Source organism: Coregonus lavaretus, assembly GCF_964263955.1.
Source record: "Coregonus lavaretus genome assembly, contig: HAP1_SCAFFOLD_204, whole genome shotgun sequence".
In the NCBI taxonomy this organism is placed as follows: domain Eukaryota; kingdom Metazoa; phylum Chordata; class Actinopteri; order Salmoniformes; family Salmonidae; genus Coregonus; species Coregonus lavaretus.
Genome location: NW_028163741.1, coordinates 525762 through 552670, shown reverse-complemented (window position 1 = coordinate 552670; position 26909 = coordinate 525762). Strand labels below are relative to the sequence as shown.

At 44.9% G+C, this 26909-nt stretch overlaps 1 protein-coding gene across 1 annotated transcript in view; it reads right to left on the bottom strand.

The window, feature by feature from the left end:
* Window positions 1–1170: 1170 nt before the first annotated feature.
* The window catches only part of LOC311117814 (glutamate receptor ionotropic, NMDA 3A-like), a gene marked incomplete at both ends in the record, with an annotated part of 85647 nt that continues 59908 nt past the window's right edge, over window positions 1171–26909 (bottom strand). The window contains 3 exons of the mRNA XM_084192722.1: window positions 1171–1377; window positions 11205–11304; window positions 26662–26822. Coding sequence (XP_084048848.1) covers window positions 1171–1377; window positions 11205–11304; window positions 26662–26822 — 468 coding nt within the window. The remainder of the gene's footprint in view (window positions 1378–11204; window positions 11305–26661; window positions 26823–26909) is intronic.

The window sequence follows — 26909 nt, the reverse complement described above, 5'->3', positions numbered from 1 at the left end:
TTAATATAATATTGTATCATCAGTCCCTCAGTACCCTCTGTCTTCACACAGCAAACGGTCGGAAGACATCCACAATATCTCATTCTTTATGAAATAAGATGTGAGAGAGAGAGTAACAACAGGCACCACTAGAATATCTATTGAAATAATCCACCCCAGGACCGGGACAAAGGCTTTGGGTCCAGACAGTGTTCCTCTGATTAACTCCTCTGTCAGAGAGAGCTTGGAGGTTGGTTGGAGCTGGAGAGCAGATGGTTCCAGGGATCAGGAGACACCATGTTCCTCTGGGTAGAGGGCTCTGGGTTTTGGGTGAGTCTGGCTGGTCTCTGGGTCTTGATCTCTGGGTAGAGGGCTCTGGGTTTTGGGTGAGTCTGGCTGGTCTCTGGGTAGAGGGCTCTGGGTTTTGGGTGAGTCTGGCTGGTCTCTGGGTAGAGGGCTCTGGGTAGAGGGCTCTGGGTTTTGGGTGAGTCTGGCTGGTCTCTGGGTCTTGATCTCTGGGTAGAGGGCTCTGGGTTTTGGGTGAGTCTGGCTGGTCTCTGGGTCTCAGGCTGGTTGTCCTCCTGCTGGTCCTCTGTGCTGCTCTCAGACTCAGTGTTCCCGTTGTCAGCTGGTACCAGTGTAACAGAGTTAGCTTCATAACCTCAATCCCCAGTTTGAAATATCTTCACTCATGCTATCAAATTGAGTTATTTTCTATAGCTTAATTCTCAGTCATTTTGTGACCAGACCAGTCCTCTACTCAGCGATATTGAGTGTCTGCTGGTACCGTCTCTACTCTGTCATCTAGTATGTCTGCTGGTACCGTCTCTACTCTGTCATCTTGTATGTCTGCTGGTACCGTCTCTACTCTGTCATCTAGTATGTCTGCTGGTACCGTCTCTACTCTGTCATCTTGTATGTCTGCTGGTACCAGTCTCTACTCTGTCATCTAGTATGTCTGCTGGTACCGTCTCTACTCTGTCATCTTGTATGTCTGCTGGTACCGTCTCTACTCTGTCATCTTGTATGTCTGCTGGTACCAGTCTCTACTCTGTCATCTTGTATGTCTGCTGGTACCGTCTCTACTCTGTCATCTTGTATGTCTGCTGGTACCGTCTCTACTCTGTCATCTTGTATGTCTGCTGGTACCGTCTCTACTCTGTCATCTTGTATGTCTGCTGGTACCAGTCTCTACTCTGTCATCTTGTATGTCTGCTGGTACTGCTCCAGCTCCCTCTTCTTCTTCATGGCGATGTGCAGCTGCTGTTTGATGACGGGGATGTGTGTCTCCAGCTCCGACAGCTCCTGCAGCATGGCAATGGTCCTGGCCTGTAGACCCACCTGGACCCGGTCTGTCCTCCTGTTAGAGGTGGCCTGCCGGGGGACCAGGCTCTTCACCTGTGGAGGAAGAGGACAAAATAAGATACATTTGGACACCTCCCCCCAATCAAATGGCCCCCCAGTCAAAATATCAATTACAGTGCCTTCGGAAAGGATTCAACCCCCTTGACTTTTTCCACATTTCGTTACGTTACAAAGTGGGATTAAAATTAATTTCATTGTACTTTTTTTTTTGTCAAAGATCTACACAAAATACAATGTAATATGAAAGTGGAAGAAAAATTCAAACATTTATGAATAATAAAACAATAATTTATCTTGATTAGACCACCTGAGTCAATACATGTTAGAAACACCTTTGGCAGAAATATAGCGTGTCTGTGTCTCTAAGAGCTTTGCACACCTGGATTGTTCTGGAATGTTCCATCAATCTTTAAAGAGAAAGAAATCAAGCTCTGTCAAGTTGGTTGTTGATCATTGCTAGACAGCCATTTTACAGTCTTGCCATAGATTCAAACCAGTTTAAGTCAAAACTGTAACTAGGCCACTCAGGAACATTCAATGTCATCTTGGTAAGCAGTGTAGATTTGGCCTTGTGTTTTAGGTTATTGTCCTGCTCAAAGGTGAATGAGGTTTTCCTCCCATGTTTTGGAATATTTGTATTATGTACAGGCTTCCTTCTTTTCACTCTGTCATTTAGGTTAGTATTGTGGAGTAACTACAATGTTGTTGATCCATCCTCAGTTATGTCCTATCACAACCATTCAACTCTGTAACTGTTTTAAAATTACTATTGGCTTCAGTTTCCTTCCTCTCCGGCAACTGAGTTAGGAAGGAGGCCTGTATCTTTGTAGTGACTGGGTGTAGTGATACACCATTCAAAGGGTAATTAATAGCTTCACCATGCTCAAAGGGATATACATTTGTCTGCTTTTTTTACCCATCTACCAATGGGTGCCTTTCTTTGCAAGGCATCAGAAAACCTCCCTGGACTTTGTGGTTGAATCTGTGCTTGAAATTCAATACTTGACGAGGGACCTTACAGATAATTGTATGTGTGGAGAACAGAGATGAGGTAGTTATTCAAAAATCATGTTAAACACTATTATTGCACACAGAATGAGTCCATGCAACTTATTATGTGACTTGTTAAGCAAATGTTTACTCCTGAACTTATTTAGGCTTGCCATAACAAAGGGGTTGAATACTAAATTCCACTTTGACATTTTGGGATGTTGTTTGTAGACTAGAGACACACAATCTCAATTTAATCCATTTTAAATTCAGGCTGTAACACAACAAAATGTGGAGAAAATCAAGGGGGTTGAATGCTTTCTGAAGGCAAATGAGAGAAATGACCCCCTTATTTGATCAATCGATTATGACTAAATCGTAACCGCTGGTATTGGCTAGAATGGCTACCTTTATTTGAAATAATTCAGGCTCTAGAATACAGGAAATAGAATACAGGAAATAGTGTTGTGGAAAATTGTCTTTGTCCTCAGTAAACACAAAGTATTTCAGAGTTTTTGTAGAATTAAAGATAGACTTTATTACACAAGCAATAGAATAGTCTGCAGAGCATCTACAGTGGGGAGAACATGTATTTGATACACTGCCGATTTTGCAGGTTTTCCTACTTACAAAGCATGTAGAGGTCTGTAATTTTTATCATAGGTACACTTCAACTGTGAGAGACGGAATCTAAAACAAAAATCCAGAAAATCAAATTGTATGATTTTTAAGTAATTAATTTGCATTTTATTGCATGACATAAGTATTTGATACAACAGAAAAGCAGAACTTTATATTTGGTACAGAAACCTTTGTTTGCAATTACAGAGATCATACGTTTCCTGTAGGTCTTGACCAGGTTTGCACACACTGCAGCAGGGATTTTGGCCCACTCCTCCATACAGAACTTCTCCAGATCCTTGAGGTTTCGGGGCTGTCGCTGGCCAATACGGACTTTCAGCTCCCTCCAAAGATGTTCTATTGGGTTCAGGTCTGGAGACTGGCTAGGCCACTCCAGGACCTTGAGATGCTTCTTACGGAGCCACTCCTTAGTTGCCCTGGCTGTGTGTTTTCGGGCCGTTGTAATGCTGGAAGACCCAGCCACGACCCATCTTCAATGCTCTTACTAAGGGAAGGAGGTTGTTGGCCAAGATCTCGCGATACATGGCCCCATCCATCCTCCCCTCAATACGGTGCGGTCGTCCTGTCCCCTTTGCAGAAAAGCATTCCCAAAGAAAGATGTTTCCACCTCCATACTTCACGGTTGGGATGGTGTTCTTGGGGTTGTACTCATCCTTCTTCTTCCTCCAAACACGGCGAGTGGAGTTTAGACCAAAAAGCTCTATTTTTGTCTCTTCAGACCACATGACCTTCTCCCATTCCTCCTCTGGATCATCCAGATGGTCATTGGCAAACTTCAGACGGGACGGGACATGCGCTGGCTTGAGCAGGGGGACCTTGCGTGCGCTGCAGGATTTTAATCCATGACGGCGTAGTGTGTTACTAATGGTTTTCTTTGAGACTGTGGTCCCAGCTCTCTTCAGGTCATTGACCAGGTCCTGCCGTGTAGTTCTGGGCTGATCCCTCACCTTCCTCATGATCATTGATGCCCCACGAGGTGAGATCTTGCATGGAGCCCCAGACCAAGGGTGATTGACCGTCATCTTGAACTTCTTCCATTTTCTAATAATTGCGCCAACAGTTATTACCTTCTCACCAAGCAGCTTGCCTATTGTCCTGTAGCCCATCCCAGCCTTGTGCAGGTCTACAATTTTATCCCTGATGTCCTTACACAGCTCTCTGGACTTGGCCGTTGTGGAGAGGTTGGAGTCTGTTTGATTGAGTGTGTGGACAGGTGTCTTTTATATAGGTAACGAGTTCAAACAGGTGCAGTTAATACAGGTAATGAGTGGAGAACAGGAGGGCTTCTTAAAGAAAAACTAACAGGTCTGTGAGAGCCGGAATTCGTACTGGTTGGTAGGTGATCAAATACTTATGTCATGCAATAAAATGCTAATTAATTACTTAAAAATCATACAATGTGATTTTCTGGATTTTTGTTTTAGATTCCGTCTCTCACAGTTGAAGTGTACCTATGATAAAAATTACAGACCTCTACATGCTTTGTAAGTAGGAAAACCTGCAAAATCGGCAGTGTATCAAATACTTGTTCTCGCCACTGTAACTGTCCACCTCTCAGCTCTTAGTTTATATAGTCACTTTACATATATTTCAGCTTAATCCCTCCCTCTTTGGTTCCTCCACCACTGTCTCCAGTTTTCACCTCCTGACCGCTCCGCCCACTTCCTTAATGGCGGTATCTGACTTCCCTCCCTTCTAGTTCCGTGTCTGCAAACAATAGTGGTGGGACCAAGCCCTGTCATGCAAAAATAACAGAGGCATTCCCTGACTTCATTCTGACCCCTTAATTGATCCCCAAACCCCTCAATCGGTACTTAAATGGCTTAAAACATGGCAGGTCCATAATCAATCTCTCAAACATATACCAGCCTCCTCCCTCTGTACCACTCAGTCCCAACGCCCCTCATGCTGTGATTAACCATGTTTAGTCTGAACTCTGTTCAACCCTGGCTCCGTTCCAGGACTATGCCTAAGGAGAGATGCAACGGGCAACAGTCTGGTTTAAGTCACTGACAAGGCAGGACAGCCGTGGATTAGGGAGGAGCGAGGAATTCGACCCGAAGACAGGTCAGATGAAAAGAGAACAAAACGGTCCTATTTCCCCCACAGTGACTACACCATCGAGAGGAACCCATTAAGGTATTGCCTGAATAAAACGGTCCTATTTCCCCCACAGTGACTACACCAGCGAGAGGAACCCATTAAGGTATTGCCTGAATAAAACGGTCCTATTTCCCCCACAGTGACTACACCAGCGAGAGGAACCCATTAAGGTATTGCCTGAATAAAACGGTCCTATTTCCCCCACAGTGACTACACCTGTCACGGTTTCGGCCGAGGCTGCCTCTCTCCCTTGTTCGGGCAGGTTTCGGCGTTCGTCGTCTCCGGAATTCTAGCTGCCACCGTTGCATGTTCTATGTTTCCTGTTTGATTAGTTTTGTCTGTTAGCCACACCTGTCTTGTGTTATGTCTCATTAAGCACCCTATTTAGTTTCCTTGTTGTTAGTGTAGTGTTGTGTGTAATTGTTTCGTGTCAGGTGTTTGTGCGTTACCAGTGTTTCGGTACGCCAGTTACGATTTACTTCCTCCTCGGTTGAGGAGAGTTTTTGCGCCCTGTGTTTGTGCGCTCGTTTTGACGCCTGTGTGCGTCTGTTGGCCTCTGGCCGTTTTTGGATTATTTTGCACTCGCTAGTAAAGTCTTGTTGGACTGTACATCTGCTTCTGCGCCTGATTCCACACCTCACCATTTCTAACACCGTGACAGAATTACACACCCTTTGACATGGAATCAGCAGGAGCCGAAGCAGCCCCGACGAGACTGGAGGTCCAGGTTCGGGAACAACAGGACCAGATACAGCAGATGGGGACCGCCCTGCAGGAGGTGATCACCACGCTCCGAGGCTGGGGAGCGCCTCCACCACCTCCCTCCCTGCCAGCACCATCGGCCAGTCCGCCCATTCCAGCGCCAGAACCCCGAGGAATCCGACTCTCTCTCCCGAGGGCCTACGACGGAACCGCGGCTGGGTGTCAGGGATTCCTCCTCCAGGTGGAGCTGTACCTGGCCACCGTACACCCGGCACCCTCGGGGCATGAGAGCGTGTCCGCCCTGATCTCCTGCCTGTCCGGGAAGGCGTTGGAGTGGGCCAACGCGGAGTGGAGGAAGATCGACGCCGAGACTATCACCTACAACGAGTTCTCCCGCCGCTTCAAGGCGGTGTTTGACCATCCCCCGGAGGGGAAAGCGGCGGGGGAGCGTCTGGTCTTCCTCCGGCAGGGGAGGAGGAGTGCCCAAGAATTCGCTCTCGAATTCCGTACTCTAGCGGCAGATGCAGGGTGGAATGAGCGGGCCCTCGTCGATCTATGCAGATGTAGCCTACGAGAGGACGTCCGTCGGGAGCTGGCTTGTAGGGACACCAGTCTCTCTTTCGACCAGCTGGTCGACATGTCCATCAGGCTGGATAACCTATTGGCCACCCGCGGACGTCCTGAGGGGGGTCCGTCCATTTCACCCTCCAGCGCCTCCGAGCCGTGTCCTATGGTGCTCGGGGGCGCTGGCGCTAGAGAGAGGAGGAGTCGGTTGGTTAGGGGGTCCATCCACTGCACCAACTGTGGTCGGGGAGGACACACCGCGGCTAGGTGCTGGGGATGGCCTCCTAGGGAGGATGACGACAGGTCCCGCACTGGGGATTCCCTCCAGGTGAGTAGGCGCCCCACTCACCCAGAGCTCACTGTTGCCCATTTTTGGATGCCTGTGCGTTTTCCACAGGTAGCACCTCATTCCCAGCATAAGGCGCTGGTAGATTCAGGCGCGGCTGGGAATTTTATTGATAAAAAGTTTTGTTTAGCGTTAGGGATTCCCCTTGTTTCTGTTGATGTTCCTTTCCCCGTTCATGCCCTAGATAGTCGTCCGTTGGGTACGGGCTTAATCAGGGAGGTCACGGCGCCACTTAGGATGTGTGCGCAGGGGGATCATCAGGAGATGATTCAGCTGTTCCTGATTGATTCTCCTGCGTATCCGGTGGTGCTGGGCATGCCCTGGTTGAGTACCCATAACCCAGCTATTTCGTGGCAGGAGAGGGCTCTGATGGAGTGGTCTGCTCAGTGTGTGGGTAGATGTTTGGGCGTTTCCGTAGGGGCTACCTCGGTGGAGAGTCCAAACCAGGTGCCCGCATTTCACGTTCCCCCTGAGTATGGGGATTTGGCTATTGCGTTTAGTAAGGCGAGGGCGACGCGGTTGCCACCCCATAGGCAGGGAGATTGTGCGATAGACCTCCAGGCAGGAGCTGCGCTCCCACGGAGCCATGTGTATCCTCTGTCTCAGGAGGAGAAGAAAGCTATGGAGATTTACATAGACGAATCTCTGAGACAAGGATACATACGGCCTTCCACTTCCCCTGCGTCCTCGAGTTTCTTTTTTGTGAAGAAAAAGGATGGTGGTTTGCGCCCGTGCATCGATTACCGTGGTCTCAATCAGATTACGGTGAAGTACAGTTATCCACTCCCGCTGATTGCGACCATGACTGAGTCGTTGCATGGGGCGCGTTTCTTCACTAAATTAGATCTCAGGAGCGCGTACAACTTGGTGCGCATCAGGGAGGGTGATGAATGGAAGACAGCCTTTAGTACCACCTCGGGCCATTACGAGTATCTGGTCATGCCATACGGGTTGATGAACGCTCCGTCAGTTTTCCAATCATTCGTGGATGAGATCTTCAGGGACATGCAGGGGCAGGGGGTGGTTGTGTACATTGATGACATTCTCGTGTACTCGCCTACCCGTGTCGAGCATGTGGCCCTGGTGCGTAGAGTGTTGCGGAGGCTGGTGGAGCACGACCTGTATGTGAAGGCAGAGAAGTGTCTGTTTTTCCAGGAGTCGGTCTCCTTTTTGGGTTATCAGTTGTCTGCGTCAGGGGTGAAGATGGAGGTAGACCGGGTGTCGGCCGTGCGTTATTGGCAAACACCAACCACTGTGAAGGAGGTGCAGCAGTTTTTGGGGTTTGCAAATTACTACAGGAGGTTTATCCGGGGTTTTGGACAGGTGGCAGCTCCCATCACGTCTCTTTTGAAGGGGGGTCCGGTGCGTCTGCAGTGGTCGGCCGAGGCGGACAGGGCGTTTGGGAGGCTGAAGGACCTGTTTACCTTTAGGCCCCGGTGCTGGCGCATCCGGATCCCTCTTTGCCGTTCCAGGTAGAGGTGGACGCGTCAGAGGCCGGTTTAGGAGCCGTGCTTTCACAACGGTCTGGCGCGCCACCTAAACTCCGCCCCTGTGCTTTTTATTCTAAGAAGCTCAGTCCGGCGGAGCGGAACTATGACGTAGGGGACAGGGAGCTGTTAGCCGTGGTACAGGCTCTAAAGGTGTGGAGGCACTGGCTTGAGGGGGCTCAACACCCTTTCCTCATTTTGACGGACCACCGTAACCTGGAGTACATCCGGGCGGCGAGGAGGCTGAACCCTCGCCAGGCAAGATGGAGTATGTTCTTGACCAGGTTCACTTTTAAGATCACGTACATCCCTGGGTCACAGAATGGTAAGGCAGATGCGCTGTCTCGGCGGTATGACACGGAGGAGAGGTCCGTGGAGCCCACTCCCATACTGCCTGAGTCGTGTCTGGTGGCACCGGTACTGTGGGAGGTCGATGCTGAACTCGAGCGGGCGTTACGCACCGACCCTAGTCCACCACAGTGCCCGGAGGGTCGGAGGTACGTTCCGCTCGAGGTTCGGGATCGATTGATCTATTGGGCTCACACGTCACCCTCCTCTGGACATCCGGGTATCGGCCGGACAGTGCACTGTCTTAGTGCCAAGTACTGGTGGCCCACGTTCGCAAGGGATGTGAGGGTTTATGTTTCCTCCTGCTCGGTGTGCGCCCAGTGTAAGGCGCCTAGACATCTGCCTAGGGGTAAGTTGCTACCCCTGCCCGTTCCACAACGACCATGGTCCCACCTCTCTGTGGACTTTATAACAGACCTTCCCCTCTCCCAAGGTAATACTACCATCCTGGTCGTTGTGGACCGGTTCTCTAAGGCCTGTCGTTTGCTCCCCATGCCGGGTCTTCCTACTGCCCTACAAACTGCCGAGGCACTGTTCACCCATGTGTTCCGGCACTACGGGGTACCCGAGGACATTGTGGCTGATCGGGGTCCCCAATTCACCTCCAGAGTCTGGAGAGCGTTTATGGAGCGGTTGGGGGTCTCGGTGAGCCTCACCTCGGGGTACCACCCGGAGAGTAATGGGCAGGTGGAACGCGTAAACCAGGATGTGGGTAGGTTTCTCAGAACATACTGCCGGGACCGGCCGGAGGAGTGGTCAAGGTACGTTCCCTGGGCCGAGATGGCCCAGAATTCCCTACGCCATTCCTCCACTAACCTGACTCCATTTCAATGTGTGTTAGGTTACCAGCCGGTTCTGGCACCCTGGCAGCAGAGCCAGATCGAGGCTCCTGCGGTGGATGAGTGGGCGCGGCGCTCGGAGGAGACTTGGAACGCTGCACACGTCCACCTGCAGCGGGCCCTCCGACGTCAGAAGGCGAGCGCTGATCTCCACCGCAGTGAGGGACCGGTGTACGCACCTGGTGATCGAGTCTGGCTCTCTACCAGAAACCTGCCCCTCCGACCTGCCCTGTCGGAAACTGGGTCGGCGGTTTGTAGGGCCATTTAAAGTCCTGAGAAGGTTGAACGAGGTATGTTATAGATTACAGCTACCTGTGGAGTATAAGTGTATTAACCCCTCGTTCCATGTGTCCCTTCTCAGGCCGGTGGTAGCGGGCCCGCTCCAAGAAAATGAGATAGGGGAGACTCCCCCGCCCCCATTGGACATCGAGGGGGCACCGGCGTACTCCGTGAGGTCCATCTTGGATTCGAGACGTCGGATGGGGGGTCTTCAGTATCTAGTGGAGTGGGAGGGGTATGGTCCGGAGGAGCGGTGCTGGGTGCCGAGGAGAGACATTTTGGACCCGTCGCTCCTGACGGAATTCCATCGGGGGTATCCGACGCGCCCTGCTCCACGTCCTCCGGGTCGTCCCCAAGGCCGGAGTCGGCGCACGTCTGGAGCCGCGCGTCAAGGGGGGGGTACTGTCACGGTTTCGGCCGAGGCTGCCTCTCTCCCTTGTTCGGGCAGGTTTCGGCGTTCGTCGTCTCCGGAATTCTAGCTGCCACCGTTGCATGTTCTATGTTTCCTGTTTGATTAGTTTTGTCTGTTAGCCACACCTGTCTTGTGTTATGTCTCATTAAGCACCCTATTTAGTTTCCTTGTTGTTAGTGTAGTGTTGTGTGTAATTGTTTCGTGTCAGGTGTTTGTGCGTTACCAGTGTTTCGGTACGCCAGTTACGATTTACTTCCTCCTCGGTTGAGGAGAGTTTTTGCGCCCTGTGTTTGTGCGCTCGTTTTGACGCCTGTGTGCGTCTGTTGGCCTCTGGCCGTTTTTGGATTATTTTGCACTCGCTAGTAAAGTCTTGTTGGACTGTACATCTGCTTCTGCGCCTGATTCCACACCTCACCATTTCTAACACCGTGACAACACCAGCGAGAGGAATCCATTAAGGTATTGCCTGAATAAAACGGTCCTATTTCCCCCACAGTGACTACACCATCGAGAGGAACCCATTAAGGTATTGCCTGAAAAAAACGGTCCTATTTCCCCCACAGTGACTACACCATCGAGAGGAACCCATTAAGGTATTGCCTGAATAAAACGGTCCTATTTCCCCCACAGTGACTACACCATCGAGAGGAACCCATTAAGGTATTGCCTAGCAACAGAGATGTACCCATGTTTAACCCTGGCTCTGTGTACGTCATGTTGTGATTAACTATGTTTATCTTATAGTCTGCTGATGAATCCTCATCAATAGCTCTTACAGGGGTTTTAAAAATGTGTTCCTTAGAATTCTGTGCTTGTGGTGGAAATGCTACCTGAGGAGGAGGAAGAGGAGGAGCGGAGCAGTCACGGGGGGGGTTCTCCAGAACGTTTAGCTGGGACTCCTGAGGAGGAGGAGGAGGAGGAGGAGGAGGAGGAGGAGGAGGGGAGCAGTCACGGGGGGGGTTCTCCAGAACGTTTAGCTGGGACTCCTGAGGAGGAGGAGGAGGAGGAGGAGGAGGAGGAAGAGGAGGAGGAGGGGAGCAGTCACAGGGGGGGTACTCCAGAACGTTTAGCTGGGACTCCTGAGGAGGAGGAGGAGGAGGAGGAAGAGGAGGAGGAGGAGGAGCGGAACAGGGGGGGTACTCCAGAACGTTTAGCTGGGACTCCTGAGGTGGGATCTTCCTCCTGTTGCAGTTGGACTCTGAGCTGTTACATGGCTGCTGTTGTTGTTGGTTGTTACCCATGTTGCACCTTGGGGTCGAACAAAAACACAGATTTTATTGGGGCGTTGAGATCTTGTTTATTTCCAGGATTCTTTATACACCACTAGTCACCCTGTTGTTCTTTTCCACAGTCAATTTTGCGGTGGGCTGTTAAAAAAAAGCAACAGGGAACCTAAACTACAATGTACAGAGATCAGCGGAGGCTGCTGAGGGGAGGACGGCTCATAATTATGGCTGGAATGGAGTCAAGGGAATGGCATCAAACACATGGAAACCATGCTGGATGTATTTGATTACATTCCACTAATTATTCTCCAGCCATTACCATGAGCCCGTCCTCCCCAAATAACCTCCCGTGACAGAGATCCTTCTAAGACTATGAATTAACCTAATAGTGTAACATGAAGTGAGGCGTCTATCAGGTCATTATTCTACAGTGATATGTAAGACTGACTCAATACTTAGTGAGGAATCTATCCATATTAAAAGTAATTTTTAAATGATATTCACTATCTATTACTGGACTTGGTATATGACAGAATAGGATCTTTTTCACGGCCAGTTAGTAGGGTGATTCATCAAATAGGTTTTCAAAGTCTGCGTCCCAGATCCAAGATGGCGTAGCAGTGCGGTCGTGTTTTCTGTAGTGTTCTTCTGTAAATAGCCAGTTTTTTTTGTTTCTTTGTCTATTTTGTATATATTTCTCAATTTTACTTTTCATTCTTTAACTAAATATACTTTCCTGCAACCCGCCTCACCCAACGTGGAAAGGATTCTATTATTTCTTTATAACTTTTATTCTCCGTGGCCTGCACTACCCACCAGCCAGCACTAGCTCTAGCCTGGACAATTTGTCGGCCAGTCTGCACAGCGTGCTATCGACCCAGAGCATATCGGATTTTCTGCCGGAATCACTGGACCCTAGCGCTGGATCATCGCAACTAGTTAGCTGCAACCGAATGGCTGTTGTAGCCAGCTAGCTAGCTACTTGCTATTAGCCACCGTTAGTTGTCTAAACCATTGTCCGTGGCCTGCACTACCCACCAGCCAGCTCTAGCCTGGACAATTTGTCAGCCAGTCTGCACAGCGTGCTATCGACCCAGAGCATATCGGATTTTCTGCCGGAATCATTGGACCCTAGCGCCGGATCATCACAACCAGCTAGTTTCAACCAAATGGCTGTTGTCGTTGGCTAATTACCATTGCCCCTTATCAAGCACCAGTTAGCCTTGAGCTAGCCTTGAGCCAGGCCAATCTACCTCTCTGTCAACCGGACGGGACCTCCTAGTGTTGACACGGAGCCCCGCCGATCCAACATGACTGGTCTGCCGACGAAATCGTCTCATGTGGTTTCAACAGGCTTCCCGTTACGACGTCGACCACGAAGATCCATCTGCTAGCCCCGACCCGCTAGCACACGCAAGCCGTGGCCTCTTGCTCGCCAGTGCTGTAGCAGCCCCCGAACTACCTCTGAACTCTCCTATTGCTGTTCACTGGACCTTATGATAACTCAGCTATACAGCGGATGCCTGCTGGACTGTTCCTTTATACGGTACCGCATCCTGTTTATGTTTAGCCTCAGCCCAAACTTTGTCACTATTACCAGCTGTTGTCTTAGCTCTCTCGAATAACACCTGTGATTGCTTTATGCCTCTCTCCCATGTCAATATGCCTTGCTTATTGCTGTTTCGGTTATTTCTAATTGTACTATTTCACTGTAGATCCTCCAGCCCAGCTAAACCTGCCTTAGACAGCTCCTTTGTCCCACCCCCCATACATGCGGAGACCGACTCAATTGGTGCTTCCATATCCTTGTCTGTACATAATGCCCTGAATCTATTCTACAACGCCCGGAAATCTGACCCTTTTTATCTCTGTACCCAACGCACTAGAAGACCAGTTCGTAAAACCTTTAGCCGTATCCTTATTCTAGTCCTCCTCTGTTCCTCTGGTGATGTAGAGGCTAACCAAGGCCCTGTAGCCCCCAGTATCACTCCTACTACCCAGGCGTTATCATTTGTTGACTTCTTTAACCGTAAAAGCATTAGTTTCTTGCACGTTAACATCCGAAGCCTCCTCCCTAAGTTTGAGTTATTCACTGCGTTAGCATACTCTGCCAACCCTGATCTAGCAGTGTCTGAATCCTGGCTTAGGAAGGCCACCAAAAATTCAGAAATGTCCATCCCCAACTACAACATTTTCCGTCTCGATAGAACTACCAAAGGGGGTGGGGTTGCAATCTACTGTAGAGATAGCCTGCAGAGCTCTATCGTACTATCCAGGTCTGTGCCCAAAGAGTTTGAGCTTCTATTTCTAAAAAATCCACCTTTCCAGAAATAAGTCGCTCACTGTTGCCGCTTGCTACAGACCCCCCTCAGCCCCGAGCTGTGCCCTGGACACCATATGTGAACAGATTGCCCCCCAACTATCCTCAGAATTTGTACTGCTTGGTGACCTAAATTGGGATATGCTTAACACCCTAGCCAACCTACAATCTAAACTAGATGCCCTCAATCTCACACAAATTATCAACGAACCTACCAGGTACAACCCTAAATCTGTAAACATGGGCACCCTCATAGATATCATCCTGACAAATGTACCCTCTAAATACACCTCCGCTGTCTTCAACCAGGATCTCAGCGATCACTGCCTTATTGCCTGCATCCGTAATGGGTCCGTGGTCAAACGACCACCCCTCATCACTGTCAAACGCTCCCTAAAACACTTTAGCGAGCAGGCCTTTCTAATTGACCTAGCCCAGGTATCCTGGATGGAAATTGACCTCATTCCGTCAGTAGAGGATGCCTGGTTGTTCTTTAAATGTGCTTTCCTCTCAATCTTAAATAAGCATGCCCCATTCAAAAAATGCAGAACTAAGAACAGATATAGCCCCTGGTTCTCCTCAGACTTGACTGCCCTTGACCAGCACAAAAACACCCTGTGGCGTACTGCATTAGCATCGAACAGCCCCTGCGAAATGCAGCTTTTCAGGGAAGTCAGGAACCAATATACACATTCAGTTAGGAAAGCAAAGGCTAGCTTTTTCAAACAGAAATTTGCATCCTGTAGCACCAACTCCAAAAAGTTTTGGGACACTGTAAAGTCCATGGAGAGTAAGAGCACCTCCTCCCAGCTGCCCACTGCACTGAGGCTAGGAAACACTATCACCACCGATAAATCTACAATAATCGAAAATTTCAACAAGCATTTTGCTACAGCTGGCCATGCTTTCCACCTGGCTACCACTACCCCGGCCACCAACTCTGCACCCTCCGCTGCAACTTGCCCATGCCCCCCCCCCGCTTCTCCTTCACACAAATTCAGATAGCTGATGTTCTGAAAGAGCTGCAAAATCTGGACCCCTACAAATCAGCTGGGCTAGACAATCTGGACCCTTTCTTTCTAAAACTAGCCGCCGAAATTGTCGCAACCCCTATTACTAGCCTGTTCAACCTCTCTTTCGTAACGTCTGAGATCCCCAGAGATTGGAAAGCTGCCGCGGTCATCCCCCTCTTCAAAGGGGGTGACACTCTAGATCCAAACTGTTACAGACCTATATACATCCTGCCCTGCCTTTCGAAAGTATTTGAAAGCCAAGTTAACAAACAGATCACCGACCATTTCGAATCCCACCGTACCTTCTCCGCTTTGCAATCCGGTTTCCGAGCTGGTCATGGGTGCACTTCAGCCACGCTCAAGGTCCTAAACGATATTATAACCGCGATCGATAATAGACAGTACTGTGCAGCCGTCTTCATCGACCTGGCCAAGGCTTTCGACTCTGTCAACCACCGCATTCTTATTGGCAGACTAAATAGCCTTGGTTTCTCAAATGACTGCCTCGCCTGGTTCACCAACTACTTCTCAGATAGAGTTCAATGTGTCAAATCGGAGGGCCTGTTGTCTGGACCTCTGGCCGTCTCTATGGGGGTGCCACAGGGTTCAATTCTGGGGCCGACTCTATTCTCTGTGTAAATCAATGATGTCGCTCTTGCTGCTGGTGACGCTAGGATCCACCTCTATGCGGACGACACCATTTTGTATACATCTGGCCCTTCATTGGACACTGTGTTAACAAAACTCCAAACGAGCTTCAACGCCATACAACACTCCTTCCATAGCCTCCAACTGCTCTTAAACACTAGTAAAACTAAATGCATGCTCTTCAACCGAACGCTGCTTGCACCCGCCCACCGGACTAGAATCACTACTCTCGGCGGGTCTGACCTAGAGTATGTGGACAACTACAAATACCTAGGTGTCTGGTTTGACTGTAAACTCTCCTTCCAGACTCACATTAAGCATCTCCAATCAAAAGTCTGATCTATAGAATTGGCTTCCTATTTCGCAACAAAGCCTCCTTCACTCATGCTGCCAAACATGCCCTCGTAAAACTGACTATCCTACCGATCCTTGACTTCGGCGATGTCATTTACAAAATAGCCTCCAACACTCTACTCAGCAAATTGGATGTAGTCTATCACAGTGCCATCCGTTTTGTCACCAAAGCCCCATATACTACCCACCACTGTGACCTGTACGCTCTTGTTGGCTGGTCCTCACTACATATTCGTCGCCAAACCCACTGGCTCCAGGTCATCTATAAATCACTTCTAGGCAAATTCCCGCCTTATCTTAGATCATTGGTCACCATAGCAACACCCACCCGTAATATGCGTTCCAGCAGGTATATCTCACTGGTCATCCCCAAAGCCAACACCTCCTTTGGCCGCCATTCCTTCCAGTTCTCTGCTGCCAATGACTGGAACGAACTGCAAAAAATCTCTGAAGCTGGAGACTCTTATCTCCCTCACTAACTTTAAGCGTCAGTTGTCAGAGCACCTTACCGATCACTACACCTGTACACAGCCATTCTGAAATTAGCCCACCCAACTACCTCATCCCCATATTGTTATTTATTTTGCTAATTTGCTCCCCAGTATCTCTATTTGCACATAGTCTTCTGCACATCTATCATTCCAGTGTTAATACGACATTTTAAGTTTTTTGCACTTTGGCCTATTTATTGCCTTACCGCCATAACTTGCTACATTTGCACACACTGTATATATATTTACTTTTGTAATTATTATTATTATTATTATTATTATTATTATTATTATTTTTATTTTTTTATATATATATTTATTTATTTTTATCTTTTTTTTTTGGGGGGGGGGGAATGGATCAGCTTAATATTGCAGATAGATTGTATCTTCTATCAATGTAATTGTCTGCATCACTTCCAATCCCCCATGTTTTTTTTATTTTTTATATATATACTCCCCTTTATTACTTTTCAACCCCACCATCCTTTCCCTACTTGGAGTAAATTAGTGAACAACATTGCCCAGGCGTCTACTTCCGGTCTATACTTACTATCTACACCTTATGGACAGAGTTCATTTTACAATAATTTTATTATATATATATATATATATTTTTTTTTTGCTCCTGAACTTCTTCTACTCTCAACCTCTCCGATCATTTTCATGGTGTCCATCCGGTTTGCCATATCTTTCTAACTGTGCTCCTTCCCAAAAGCTCCCAACATACAACCTATATACTTATTATGGACACAGTATGCTTACATTATTAGCTATCTTTGTTATTATTTGTTGTTATTTGTTATTAGTCCCATCCTTCAACTCTATTCAATACCTCCCATCTATCTCTTAACACCATCCATATAGGATTTCTATTTGCCATATATATTTCGACCGTACTGTGATGTTTTACAAAAATTCTGAACCTTTCTATTCTCATTTCTTCTACAGATTGTGAATTAAAAATAAACATTTTTGCTAAAAGTATTATTATATTATTGATTGATTGACTATGACTTTTCAGATCACCCAGTAATGCTATCTGCAAGGTTAGTTCCAGGTAAATATTGCAATCCTTTAGCCATTCCTGGACCTGTGTCCAAAAACAAGCTACAAATGGACAGAACCAAAACAAATGATCTAACGATTCTGTCTCTTCACAGCAAAACCTGCAGAGCTGGGAAGATTGTATCCCCCATATAAATAACATTCTATTGGTAGCAAGAATTTTATATAATAATTTAAATTGAAAGATTCTAATTTTTGAATCCGGTGTCGTTTTGCGTGTCAGTTCATAAACACTATGCCATGGGATCGGTACGTCAAAGATCTCTTCCCAACTATTTTGCAATCTATATGGGACGGCTGTCAATCCTTTGGTCCTTAAGTGAAACTGATATACTTTTTTATTTATCACAGTTTTCCTTAACCAATTATGTTCTTTAATGCAAGGCCGACAGACAAGTTCCTTACTTTCTCCCCCTTCCACTTTCCTCTTCCACTTTTGCGGTAAGGCTGCAATTATTTGGTTGTAATTTTGGGTAGAGCAGACATTTCCATATGTTTTTATTAGCTGCATGTGCGACATAACTCCACCAGTCCTACCGATGATATCATTTACGAAGATTATACCTTTTTTAAACATTCTGTCAAAAAATAAAGGTTTTTTGTCAATTAGTATATTTGAATTTAACCACAATATTTGTTGCATTATTTGTTCTGTCGTTTCTGGAGGATTAAATTGAAATTGCAACCAACTTTCTATGGCTTGTTTTAGAAATAGTGATATTTGGGAGATTATTTCCTTTTCAAATAACTGAAAGTGAGAGGTTGTAATCTGAATAAAGGGAAAAAGGCCTTTCTTGAACATTGGGTGAGACAATCTTACTAATTTGCTTGAGAACCAGTTCGGATTTAAGTATAACTTTTGTATGACTGAAGCTTTTAGTGATAGGTCTAATGCTTTAATATTTAATAATTTCTGTCCTCCGAATTCATATTCATTATATAAATATGCTCTTTTAATTTTGTCTGGCTTGCCGTTCCAATTAAAATTGAATATATTTTTCTCATATAATTTAAAAAACTGTTCGCTAGGCGTAGGCAAGACCATAAGCAAATAGGTAAACTGGGATAATACTAAAGAGTTAATCAGGGTGATTTTTCCACAAATTGACAGGTATTTTCCTTTCCATGGTAGTAAGATCTTATCTATTTTTGCTAACTTTCTATTAAAATTTATTGAAGTGAGATCATTTATTTCCTTTGGGATATGTATTCCGAGTATATCCACATCACCATCAGACCATTTTATTGGTAAACTACATGGTAATGTAAACATTTTATATTTTAGTGATCCAATACGTAATATAGTACATTTGTCATAATTTGGTTGTAATCCAGAGAGGTTAGAAAATTTATCTAGATCCTCTATGAGGCTGTGGAGGGATTCTAGTTGTGGATTTAAAAGAAAACATGAATCATCAGCGTACAATGACACCTTTGTTTTTAAGCCCTGTATTTCTAATCCTCTGATATTATTATTGGATCTGATTTTAATAGCTAACATCTCGATGGCCACAATAAATAGATATGCCGATAGTGGACATCCTTGTTTCACTCCTCTTGACAGTTTAAAACTTTCTGAGAAATAGCCATTATTTACTATTTTACACCTAGGGTTACTATACATGATTTTGACCCATTTTATAAGAGATTCTCCTAAATTGAAATGCTCCAGGCATTTATATATAAACCCCAGTCGAACTTTATCACATGCCTTTTCGAAGTCTGCTATGAATAGCAGGCCTGGTTTCCCATATTTTCCATAGTGTTCTATTGTTTCCAATACTTGCCTTATATTATCTCCAATGTATCTATCTTCCATGTAAAAAACCTGTCTGATTAGAATGAATAATATCCGACAATACCTTTTTAATTCTATGCGCTATACATTTTGCTAGGATTTTTGCATCACAACACTGAAGTGTAAGGGGTCTCCAATTTTGTAAATGGACTGGATCTTTGTATTTTCCACTTGTATCCTGTTTCAGTAATAATGAGATCAGACCTTCTTCTTGAGTGTCAGATAATCTACCATTTACATAGGAGTGGTTAAAACATGCTAATAACGGTCCTCTTAGTATATCAAAAAAGGTTTGGTATACCTCGACTGGTATGCCATCCAACCATGGAGTTTTCCCGGACTTAAAGTCTTTAATTGCATCCAGAAGTTCCTCCTCTGTAATTTCACCTTCACATGAGTCTTTCTGTGTGGCTGTTAATTTGACATTATCAATAGAAAAAAAATCTCTACAATTAGCTTCAGTTAGAGGAGATGGAGGCGACTGAAAAGAAAACATATGCTTAAAGTACTTTGTTTCTTCCTTCAAAATATCATTTGGTGAATTATGGGTGACTCCGTCAATTGTAACCAGTTTCATTAAGTTATTTTTGGTAGCATTCCTATGTTGAAGATTAAAAAAGAATTTTGTGCATTTTTCCCCATATTCCATCCAGTTTGCTTTATTTTTATAATATATGACACTTGATCTTTCTTGAATAAGTTTCTCCATTTCTTTTTGTTTTTCCTCTAATTTATTCTGAGCCTCTATGTTACAGTTTTTATTGCCATCTATCTGTGCTGTTAGATTTTCTATTTTCTTTCTTAGTATAAACTCTTTTGACCTAAATTGCTTTTGTTTTCGAGATGAGTACTGAATTGCATGGCCTCTAAAGGCACATTTAAAGGTGTCCCATACAATAAGGGGATTCGCTGTACCTATGTTATGTTGGAAAAAGTCAGTTATAAATTCCTTTGTTCTAATTATGAATAAATTATCATCCAATAAGCTTTGATTAAATTTCCAATATCCTCGCCCACGTGGAAATTCAGTAAGAGTAATGTCTATGCCTATTATATGATGGTCCGACCGCATTCTGTCCCCTATCAACACTTTTTTTTACTTTTGGTGCCAACGAGAATGAGATAAGAAATAAGTCAAGACGACTAGCTTGATTCAGTCTCCGCCATGTATATCTCACTAGATCAGGATATTTAAGCCTCCATATATCTACTAGTTCTAATGTATCCATGACATTCACAATTTCCTTAAGAGCATGTGGGTGATTGTTTGTGGTGTGATTTCCTTTACGGTCCATTGAGCTATTTAAAACAGTATTATAATCCCCCACCATAATAATATTGTCTTGAGTTGCTTGCAGGCTTGATAATTTATTATATATATTGTCAAAGAATTGTGGATCATCATTATTTGGTCCGTAAAGGTTAATGAGCCATATCTGTTTATGGTCCAATAACATATTTAAAATAATCCATCTACCTTGCGTATCTATTTTGACAATTTGCACATTCGGATCGAAATTACTATTAATTAATATCATCACCCCTTTTGAATTTCTTTGCCCATGGGAGAAGTATATTTCCCCCCCCCCCCATTCTTTTTTCCACGCTACTTCATCTCGAATTGTTGAATGAGTTTCCTGTATACAATAGATATTATATTCCTTCTCTTTGAGCCATGTAAATATTGTTCTTCTTTTGTTATTATCAGCTAAGCCATTACAATTATAACTGGCTATACTTATTTCACCATACACCATAATGAGATACAAGTTTCAAGTCTATTTATCATTATATATGTTTGTAAATTTACCAATAAAAAATAGCGTAATGATTGAGTGTCCATATAGCTGTACCGTGATATTTGCATTGCTACGGAGTAACCCTTCAATTGTTCTCCACTAATTCCCCCGCTAAAGCCCCTCCCCATCCCAAGTTGAGCCGTCATCCCAGTGATCAGCATCCCACCCACATCCCTCCGGATCCCTAAGGCCCCGAGAGGCCAGGACCCATCCATCGAAAACAGCACACAGTGCCACCCACAAAACAGAAGCAGATTAACCGCCAAAAGCAATTCCAATGCTTTCACCTCTATATATATATATATATATATATATATATATATATATATATATATATAACTATTTTTTTTTAAATTATGCATATCCTATTTTCCATCATTATCAATTAATATGCGTAATAATGTCGGCAGTTCACGCGTAGGATTCCAACATATAACCCGGATTGCCATTGTATTACACTTAATTCATTGACAAGCAATTATTATCCTAGCAAATAATCCCCGCGGTCCATCCCATACCCTCCCCCCCAACATCCCCACCCCCCCACAACAGATGCCAGACAAGCACACACTCACATACTCACATACTCCAACACACTCAACCCCCCTCCTCCACAATCCACCATAAAATCAGATACTCAACAGCTGTTATATCCCAGAGCCCAACTCGAGAAATAACTTGATTTACGAGTGCACATACAGTTAAAGCTGATTGAGAAAGCATGCAGATTGAGCAGAAATTGATAACAATGTGAGATTTGATTAATCTACTTAATCTATGTCAAGTCCTAGGTGATGGAGATCAGATCCACCCTCTTCACCTGAGACACAAACACTCTGATCCCCCGTTGTAACCATTTTCCCAAGCATCTCCATGCGGTCAGACCTTTGATTATTTTGTGCCACCTGGGCCACAATGATAAACCCCCTCTCTGATTGTCCGAGTGTGACCCCCTCCCCATGGGTTACTGCAGCCAGTGTTGCCAGCACTGCCACTACCTGGGTGGGGGTACCCCACCGGAATCCCCACCGGCTAGGTAAAAAGGTCGTAAAGGTTCTCATTAGCAGCTTTGAGAATTTCCTTGTATATTATGCTCTCCCATCAGGGGGTCTGGCTTTGTAGGACCAACCCTGCCAGGCAGGCTCAGAATCTTGAGGGGGCGGTGCTGCTCAAATAGGTCTCTGACCACATTTATTTCTCTGTTTAGGCTGCATATTCACAGCAGGTCCATAAAAGAGATGGGAACTTCTCTTTGGTGTATGGGTCGCTCAGTTGGGTGCCCAGGTTATAGGGTTAGGGATCTTTCCATCATGATAGGACAATGAAAAATTAGATTAGATGTATACTATATTTAAAAATGTATATCCCTCATCTACACAAAATTGAAAGCTCTCTCTCTCACTACCCCTGCTCATAGACCCCCGGTCGGCTCTGGGATATGCAACCATTTCCCCTCTCACTCACTTAACGCCGCACCTTTTCAAACACAAAAATGCACACCACATGGTTGACTGCGGAAGAAATGGGCCGAGCATGCAAACGCACCCGCATCCACATCTGCCGCAAGGGGGAAAGGATGCCAGAGAGAACACAGGACCAACCACAACAACCATCCGCCAAAACAACAACCTCCCGCCAAAAAAGCCATGTTCTAATTATTTGTATTATAAGATGTATTATTCTGCTTGTTATATCGTTTTATCCTTTTATAAAATACTATACTTACTATAAATGTTATTTAATATTACAATCCCTATCATTGCTAGTATCAGGTGCTCCAATATTTGACTCCTCTATTACAACTTTTAGAATAGCCATGGAGTAGTCTTTGTGTCTCTGAACATTTGGTTGTCAATATATAATTTATCCACCACTAGTGCAACACGTTTCCCTTTTAATCTGTTTTCCTTGAAGACTGGATACAGAACTTTGCGCCTTTCTACAATCTCCCTCGGGAACTGATCATTCATGCCTATTTTCGTGCCAGCAAGTCTTTTTCCTAGGCTTTTCACCATAGCTTCTGTTGTATTTTTGACTTTATGGTTTGTTTTACCCCATATGTAACTCTGTGTTGTTGTTTTTATCGCACTGCTTTGCTTTATCTTGGCCAGGTCGCAGTTGTAAATGAGAACTTGTTCTCAACTGGCTTACCTGGTTAAATAAAGGTGAAATAAAAAATAAATACAAATTAAACTGGATTATACCTGGTGTCTTTGCTATCATCACTGACAATTACACTACCAGTCAAAAGTTTGGACACACCTACTCATTCAAGGGTTTTTCTTTATTTTTTACATTGTGAATAATATTGAAGACATCAAAACTATGAAATAACACATATGGAATCATGTAGTAACCCAAAAAGTGTTAAACAAATCAAAATATATTTTATATTTGAGATTCTTCAAATAGCCACCCTTTGCCTTGATGACAGCTTTGCACACTCTTGGCATTCTCTCAACCAGCTTCATGAGGCAGTCACCTGGAATGCATTTCAATTAACGGATGTGCCTTTTAAAAGTGAATGTGTGGAATTTATTTCCTTCTTAATGCGTTTGAGCCAATCAGTTGTGTTGTGACAAGGTAGGGTTGGTATACAGAAGATAGCCCCAATTGGTAAAAGACCAAGTCCATATTATGGCAAGAACAGCTCAAATAAGCAAAGAGAAACGACAGTCCATCATTACTTTAAGACATGAAGGTCAGTCAATACGGAAAATGGTAAGAACTTTGAAAGTTTCTTCAAGTGCAGTCGCAAAAACCATCAAGCGCTATGATGAAACTGGCTCTCATGAGGACCACCACAGGAATGGAAGACCCAGAGTTACCTCTGCTGCAGAGGATAAGTTCATTAGAGTTACCAGCCTCACAAATTGCAGCCCAAATAAATGCTTCACAGAGTTCAAGTCAACATCAACTGTTCAGAGGGGACTGTGTGAATCAGGCCTTCATGGTTGAATTGCTGCAAAGAAACCACTACTAAAGGAAACCAATAAGAAGAAGAGACATGCTTGAGCCAAGAAACATGAGCAATGGACATTAGACCGGTGGAAATGTGTCCAAATTGGAGATTTTGGGTTCCAACCGGCGTGTCTTTGTGAGACACGGTGTGGGTGAACGGATGATCTCCACATGTGTAGTTCCCACCATAAAGCATGGAGGAGGAGGTGTAATGGTGTAGGGGTGCTTTGCTGGTCTGTGATTTATTTAGAATTCAAGGCACACTTAACCAGCATAGCTATCACATCATTCTGCAGTGATACACCATCCCATCTGGTTTGTGCTTAGTGGGACTATCATTTGTTTTTCAACAGGACAATGACCCAACACACCTCCAGGCTGTGTAAGGGCTATTTGACGAAGAAGGAGAGTGATGGAGTGCTGCATCAGATGACCTGGCCTCCACAATCCCCCAACCTCAACCCAAATGAGATGGTTTGGGATGACTCGGACGGCAGAGTGAAGGAAAAGCACCCAACAAGTGCTCAGCATATGTGGGAACTACTTCAAGACTGTTGGAAAAGCATTCCAGGTGAAGCTGGTTGAGAGAATGCCAAGAGTGTGCAAAGCTGTTATCAAGGCAAAGGGTGGATATTTGTAGAATCTCAAATATAAAATATATTTTGGTTTGTTTAACACTTTTTTGTTTACTACATGATTCCATATGTGTTATTTCATAGTTTTGTATGTCTTCACTATTATTCTACAATGTAGAAAATAGTAAAAATAAAGAAAAACCCTTGAATGAGTAGGTGTGTCCAAACTTTTGACTGGGACAGTACATTTGCCACCTTGCGATTAAAGCAAATGACTTTAAATTACCAGTCAACGGTCTTTTCTGTTTTTTTGTGAAGGTAACAGGACATTCAATGGCACGTCAATGATTTGTTACCTTTCTTGTGGCTTTGCTACGGTCTGCAGTTTATCTTCATTGAAAGATGAGTTCATTGCTCGATGTAACCTCTGTGGGACAGAGCAGACGTAAGATGTCAAACAGAAACTACACAGATACCAGGGTATGATATTCTCAGAATAGTTTCAGTCATTTCTGAATGGGACTGCCGCACAGAAGAAATATAAACCCATAGATAGAAGCACGAGATTGAACTTCACTCAACTTTCTAGAGTTGTCCCTGTTAACACTACCAACATTTCCCTTTACTGTGGCAACTGTGATCGAATCAATGCAATATTAGCCTCTTTCAATGCAACATACCAAAACAAAACGAACTATGCAAGAGATGTTGTTGTAGGCAGAACGCATAGGAGTAGGATTCTATTGCATTGACAGGCAGGACTCAGACCCTACCCTACACAGACCGGTGCACCATATCCAATCAGTGCTGCATTAGGCCAATATGCAAATAGACCATTGCCATATACTGTATGGATCTGTTCCATTCACTTTGAACTGGACTGTGTTTACAGCATGAGCGGTCGGGAGTAGATCGGCTTGTTTTGAGATCAAAGCGAGAGCTGCATGTCTCCTTTGCTAGTTAGTGAGTTATTAGCCCAGTTATAGATCATTGTGTTCATATCCTTTGGTAGTTAGTGAGTTATTAGCCCAGTTATAGATCATTGTGTTCATATCCTTTGCTAGTCAGTGAGTTATTAGCCCAGTTATAGATCATTGTGTTCATATCCTTTGGTAGTTAGTGAGTTATTAGCCCAGTTATAGATCATTTGTAGTCAGCAATAGGGGAGTGATTGCTTCCTACATGAGCACAAAAGTGAGTCAGGTAAAGAGCTTTTTTTTTTGTCTTAAAGGGGCAGTGTTGTATTTTGAGACAGTCTTGAATAAGCTAAGTAGCCAATAGGCAGAGGGTAGCATAATTTGTCTGATTCTCTGTAATAATGGTATGGGAATAATATTGCATTTTATTTTGTAAAGTGGTTTCTTGCATCAAACAACATTTTCAGTCACCTCCTTTTCTGAAGGACAAGTGGATAAACATATTAATGTCAAGCCCTGCATGTTTTTTTTCAAAAGTCTCATGGAATGTAGGCCTACATTGAACACCACACATTGGCTGCTACTGTAGGCTGAACGACAGAACAGCTATTTCCATGTTAAAATGTTATGGGATGCATTTTCTCCATTGTTTTTGATGGTCGGCCACTCTGGTAGGCCTAAATTATGATCAAATAGCCACAGTAGCCTACGTGGCCACTGTTCAAACTGTAACTTTAAACATTTTTAGTCATTTAGCAGACGCTCTTATCCAGAGCGACTTACAGTTAGTGCATACATTATTCTTTTTTATTTTCATACTGGCCCCCCGTGGGAATCGAACCCACAACCCTGGCGTTGCAAACAATATGCTCTACCAAATGAGCTACCTCCCTGCCGGCCATTCCCTCCCCTACCCTGGACGACGCTGGGCCAATTGTGCACCGCCCCATTGGTCTCCCGGTTGCGGCCGGCTACAGCAGAGCCTGGATTCTAACCAGGATCTCTAGTGGCACAGCTAGCACTGCAATGCAGTGCCTTAGACCACTGCGCCACTCAGGAGACATACCTGACTAGTATGCAGCCAGTTAACATAGTGATAGTTAAGTGAGTTACCTGACTAGTATGAAGCCAGTTAACATAGTGATAGTTAAGTTAGTTACCTGACTAGTATGAAGCCAGTTAGCATAGTGATAGTTAAGTTAGTTACCTGACTAGTATGAAGCCAGTTAACATAGTGATGGTTAAGTGAGTTACCTGACTAGTATGAAGCCAGTTAACATAGTGATAGTTAAGTTAGTTACCTGACTAGTATGAAGCCAGTTAACATAGTGATGGTTAAGTGAGTTACCTGACTAGTATGCAGCCAGTTAACATAGTGATAGTTAAGTGAGTTACCTGACTAGTATGCAGCCAGTTAACATAGTGATAGTTAAGTTACTGACTAGTATGCAGCCAGTACTTGAACTTGGGGTCCTTGACTCTGGGGATGATGAAGTGGTAGATGATGTGTTCAGCCAGGGTGGTGAGGAGAGAGAGACCCAGCCCAACACACAGCATCAGAAACAGGCCTGAGAAATGCTTAATGCCCATCTGGAGGGTCTGGAGAAAGCAGAAACAAACACACAGGCTATAATAAACAGTTTGTACTGTTACAGTTTTAACATTTGTACATGTTTTACATTTCCC